The sequence below is a fragment of the Palaemon carinicauda genome, chromosome 2, assembly GCF_036898095.1.
Source record: "Palaemon carinicauda isolate YSFRI2023 chromosome 2, ASM3689809v2, whole genome shotgun sequence".
NCBI lineage: Eukaryota > Metazoa > Arthropoda > Malacostraca > Decapoda > Palaemonidae > Palaemon > Palaemon carinicauda.
Genome location: NC_090726.1, coordinates 61,958,216 through 61,963,140, shown reverse-complemented (window position 1 = coordinate 61,963,140; position 4,925 = coordinate 61,958,216). Strand labels below are relative to the sequence as shown.

The 4,925-nt window shown below is 33.6% G+C and overlaps 1 protein-coding gene across 3 annotated transcripts in view; it reads left to right on the top strand.

Moving 5' to 3' along the window:
* LOC137625454 (glycerophosphocholine cholinephosphodiesterase ENPP6-like) overlaps nucleotides 1-3,520 on the top strand; it is a 122,239-nt gene extending 118,719 nt beyond the window's left edge. For 2 of the 3 annotated variants that reach the window (XM_068356380.1, XM_068356374.1), the window contains exons 9-10: nucleotides 1,018-1,152; nucleotides 3,130-3,520. In XM_068356380.1, the coding sequence (XP_068212481.1) occupies nucleotides 1,018-1,152; nucleotides 3,130-3,368 (374 nt within the window). In that variant the 3' untranslated portion in view covers nucleotides 3,369-3,520. The remainder of the gene's footprint in view (nucleotides 1-1,017; nucleotides 1,153-3,129) is intronic. The other variant, XM_068356366.1, reaches the window with a different exon arrangement.
* Nucleotides 3,521-4,925: the final 1,405 nt, after the last annotated feature.

The following is a 4,925-nucleotide window of genomic DNA, read 5'->3' as shown; positions in this document are numbered from 1 at the left end:
GAGTTGTGGAAGCATAAAATGTTTTAAAGCCATTTCTTTTTCTTCATAATTTCATTTTTCTTCCTCAGACTGACATCTTTGATATTAACAATGAATAAATGATGGGCACAGAACTTGGCCCAGTTCAATAACTTCAAAACAGTTCTAGCCTTTTCTGTAACCGTTTGACCTTCATATTTTTTCCTATTCTACAGAAAATTTGAATCCCTCCTATATCGGCCTTTCGATTATACGTACAGTATTTCCTCACATTTATCTAGTATAGACACTAAAATGAAAATAGCTATTTCATGATCAGGGGTTTGAATATTTCCCTTGAATCTGAAGATCCCCACTACATTTTTTCTGGTAAAACTGTACCATAGATGTCATTACATTTCCTCTCGAATATACTGTAGGTCATGTTTTTCCCGCCACTTGTTGGAATCTGTCTCATTTATCAGCACCGATTTAGCCAGTGTTCTCACGAAACTTCCTCTTTAAGCTCCCTTCTTTATATTTGGAAGGCTGAATATTACAATACTCTAAAAAAAAAAAAAGAAGAAAAAAAAATAGAAAGATTATTCATTTCAACAACCACTATTGATTCCAGCCCTTTATCGTTAGGGAGTTGGATTTCATTGCTCTTGTGAGTTTGATTCATATTCTTTTTCATTCCTATGAGATTCTTCTTCGTTCTTTTCAGGTAAATATATTAAAATATTAACTACCACTATTGCCTTTACATAAATATACTTACTAACAAATTGTTACAAAGATAACTTTAACGAAGTTTAAAATTTTCGTCAACCTAAATAACACCAACAATATTTTTGAGGAGAGTTTGGCTGCTGGCTTGAGATTTAATATCGTAAATCTAAATAATGAACATATGACAGCTAACCTAAAATTACAAACGATTATATCCAGAATACTTTTACATATCAAAAGCATTTCATTCCATGAGATTGATTCTTGATTCATCCTGTGGAACTCGTGTCGAATTATACAAGAGAATAGAAACGCTTGTTATTTCAGGAATCTACATTCGAGCCTTTGATGAAGCTTTCTCGGTACCGGAACACGCCCCAATCTACGCTGCGGACCATGGCTACGACAACACACTCGATCAGAATCCTAACATGAGGGGAATCTTGTACGCAACAGGACCATGTAAGTATCGAATGAAGCTTAAAAACTTCGAGGTATAGAATCCATTGGTAAAAATTACTATTTCTATTTATTGCAATAAAAACAATATTTCAACTTTACGATTTCTTTACTTTTATATACGACTTGAAAAACATTATCTCTTAAGCCAACCTGCAATTGTTAATTCTTACTTATGTGCATGTAGATTAAACGGAATATCATTATTTCAATATGTTATTTATAATAATTATTACTCTTTTTTTTCATTTCTCGCAAAAATTGTCAGCGTCTCTGTAGAGCCAATGTGTTCAGTGGCTTGAAGGGTGTTACGAGGTCACCTAAGAGGAGATCGATATCACAGGGACCGAAATGGTACCTATAAAAAAGAATCAAGATCAGCCTCTTTGTGACTAGACAAAGATGATCCAGAGAGAAGATCATGAGATCATTGATCTAACGATTCGCCCTCAATTCATTCCTCTCGAGGAGGGAGACAAAGGGGGAAACACTTAAAATAGGAGGGGATGTGTAAGTTCAACATAAACCTTTGATTATCGAGACTAAAGAAAGGACTTCCAGCATCAAAACACATCCTAAGTTTTAAGAAGTTGATTCAATAACAAGCATGAGGATTAATCTCATTCCCATGAACGATAATCAAAGATGTGAATAAAAGAGAAGCTTCCTGATAAACTCACAAGATGCACAAAGGCAGGTCAGTTTGAGATTGAGCATGATTGTCAGAAGAGGATTAAGAGGTGAATACTTCTCGAAAGGGTTAAGGAATTCGATGTTTCTTAACTTCATTGGTGATGGCTAAAGAGTACTTTATTTTTATCACAATTTTGAAGAGATTCTCCTTCCGATCCTTAATCTTTCTTTTTACTTTACTGATTTATATCAGATAATTTTCTAGATAATTTTAGCCAATTTTTTTTTTACTATTTTTAACTTGAAAATGTTTGGTAGGTGGGTTGGATTTAGTTTTATTTCACCACTATCTAAAGGTAGAGGAGTTGATTTTGATTTTATTCAAAGACAACCTTTGCTAATGAAGGATAAGAACTTTACAGATTTTTATTTCAGCTATAGCCACAGCTAGGAGGACTTTACCTCAATCACCCCATTGGGACGTCAACCTTTCTGTGTATCACCTGTAGCTACTGCTAAAGCAGCTAACCTTAATATTTTTCTTTATTTCAGTGTGGCCTTTGTCTGAAAGAGTTGATGACTTTAGAATATCTTTACTTTAATTGTGGCTGTAGCAACAAAGTTCAGTTCAATTCTAAAATGTAACTTTAATTTTAACTTTTCTTTATTCCAGGCAGTCTTAATCAAACATCGGCAGCTTTATTCTTTTAAATCTAATTTTACTTTTTGACATGGGTTGATAAGTTAGATCTCTCTTCATTTCATTGACAACCTTCAAAAAAGTATTCGTGTCTTTTATTTCACTAAAACAATGCCAAAGTAGTAGGGAAACTATTATTTTACTTTCAGCAAAGGTATAAAATTCTACATTACTCTTTCTTTATTTCACAAAAAGCCTTTGTAATGGAATGAGGACCCACGTCTTTCCTTATTCACCCTGTGCAATGCCTAGAATCGTTGATCTTAATCTTCTGGTCTGGCGTTTTTAGCAGTCCCTAACAAGCTATTTCATAATCTAAATCTTTGATTATATAACTTTTTGGCTAGAGACAGAATGGCTGATTTTTCATGTTTCTTTCTGCGAAAACTGTTATCAAACAAGTCTTATTTCCCTGTAGGCATAGTCCTTGTCAAAAGAGATGGGGATCTTATTTCCTTTTTTTTCATCAGGATTTTAATAATTTTACTCCTAACTACAGACTGAAAAGTCGTCCTATAACTATTTAATTGCCACTTTTAACCAACGAAGATGCTAAAGTTCCTCTGAGTTTTCTTTTCGCTGTCTGGGTTTTTCAAGGGATGTGAAAAAATTGATCTAATAATTTTTTTTCTGAATTTCCCCACCAGCCTTCGCGAAAGATGTAGAGGTTGGAGCAGTAGAGCAAGTAGATGTCTATGGTCTTTTCTGTCGCGCTCTTCAATTGTCATCCTGCCATCCTCATAATGGAAGCATGTCTAGGATAGAAGATTTTTTCACCAAAGTAGAAACTTCCATTTCGCCAACCTTTTGGGAATTCAGTTTGGTTGTCTTCACTCTTCTATTCTCTTTCTTTATTCTCTCTTTATCAAGTGTCCTCTGGTACTAGAGTTCAGTCGAAAGGATATCCAGTCTCTTTTATTTAGAAAAAATGATGCAAATGTCATGCGTTTGCAAAAGTCACATTCAATAATCTAATAGCGCTTGAGAGAGAGAGAGAGAGAGAGAGAGAGAGAGAGAGAGAGAGAGAGAGAGAGAGAGAGAGAGAGAGAGAGAGAGAATTTTATAACATGTACAAGTATATATACTAATGTAAAATTGTAAAAGATTTTTGAATAAAAGTTTTATTAACAACTTGTTTTATTATCAATGTTGTTAATTATATTGTTACCTAAGTGCAATGAACAACCGAAATAGTTAAGATTAGTATGTGCAGAAGTTCGTTTATACATTTTATACACACCTATATACATTATATATATATATATATATATATGTATATATATATATATATATATATATATATATATATATATATATATATATATATATATATACATATATACATATGTGTGTGTGTGTTACAGGGAATTCGCGTAATCAGGGAATTCACGTATTCCCACAAATTTTTCGTGAATACGTGTATTCCCTGTGACCGTCAGAGAATTCATGAAATCCCTGAAAATTTTGGGGAATACGTGAATTCCTGAATATTTAGATTTTTCCAATACGCAAATTCCCTAAACTCTTCCGTGAAAACGTGTATTGCTGATTATATTGGCTAAGATAATCTGTACAGTTTGACAGTTTAATTTTACTGGACTATTAAATAGATGAACTACAGCTAAATACCTATTGTTAACTTGATGAACTACTGCATACCTATTGTTAACTAGATGAACTATTGCCAAGTACCCATTGTTAATCTTAGTTCACTTTTCTTACTAAACCACTCAAAATTCAGTCTTCAGTTAAGTGTTTCACCTCACAAGATGGCGGCAGAAATTGAACAAATGTTTCTAAATGACATACAAAAAATACGAAGAATGCCAAAACTTGTTAATTCCAAAGAAGAAATATTTAGAAATTATTGGAGATGTGAAAGGCGCTGCTCCAAAGACCAAGAAAGTCAAGACAAGATTTTTATCTCCTTAAAAATTGAGTGCTCGTTCTCTTTATTTGAAATGACAGTGTCTGTATTTTCGTGTGTGTGTGTGTGTGTGTGTGTGTGTAAAAGTAAAATTGTATAATTCTATAATTATATGCAGTAAAATTGTGAACATCTAAACTGCAACTATCCCTTTTTCAGGTTAAAAATCCTTCAATGTGGAAATGTCAAAAAATTGATAAGAAAGAGATCAACTCCAGACGAGAGGCCACTATATTATGTTACCATTGAAGACACGTTTCACATCATAAAGCGGGCGCATATGGCAACGGGTCAGGGCGGCAGCGATTGAATGGTAAAAGAACCCCACAAAAAGTAAGTAAACGTTACAGAATACACAATCAATCTTTTCAAATCCTATTGTAGAGAGTGCCAGTTGAAAAGTAATAGACCTATCACTACAGGCGTTGTTGTGAAACATATTGTTACTGAAAAATTCAGTTCACGAGGTCAGGTGGACTCAACAGATATGCAAGCAATGCCTCATAATTTATTCAA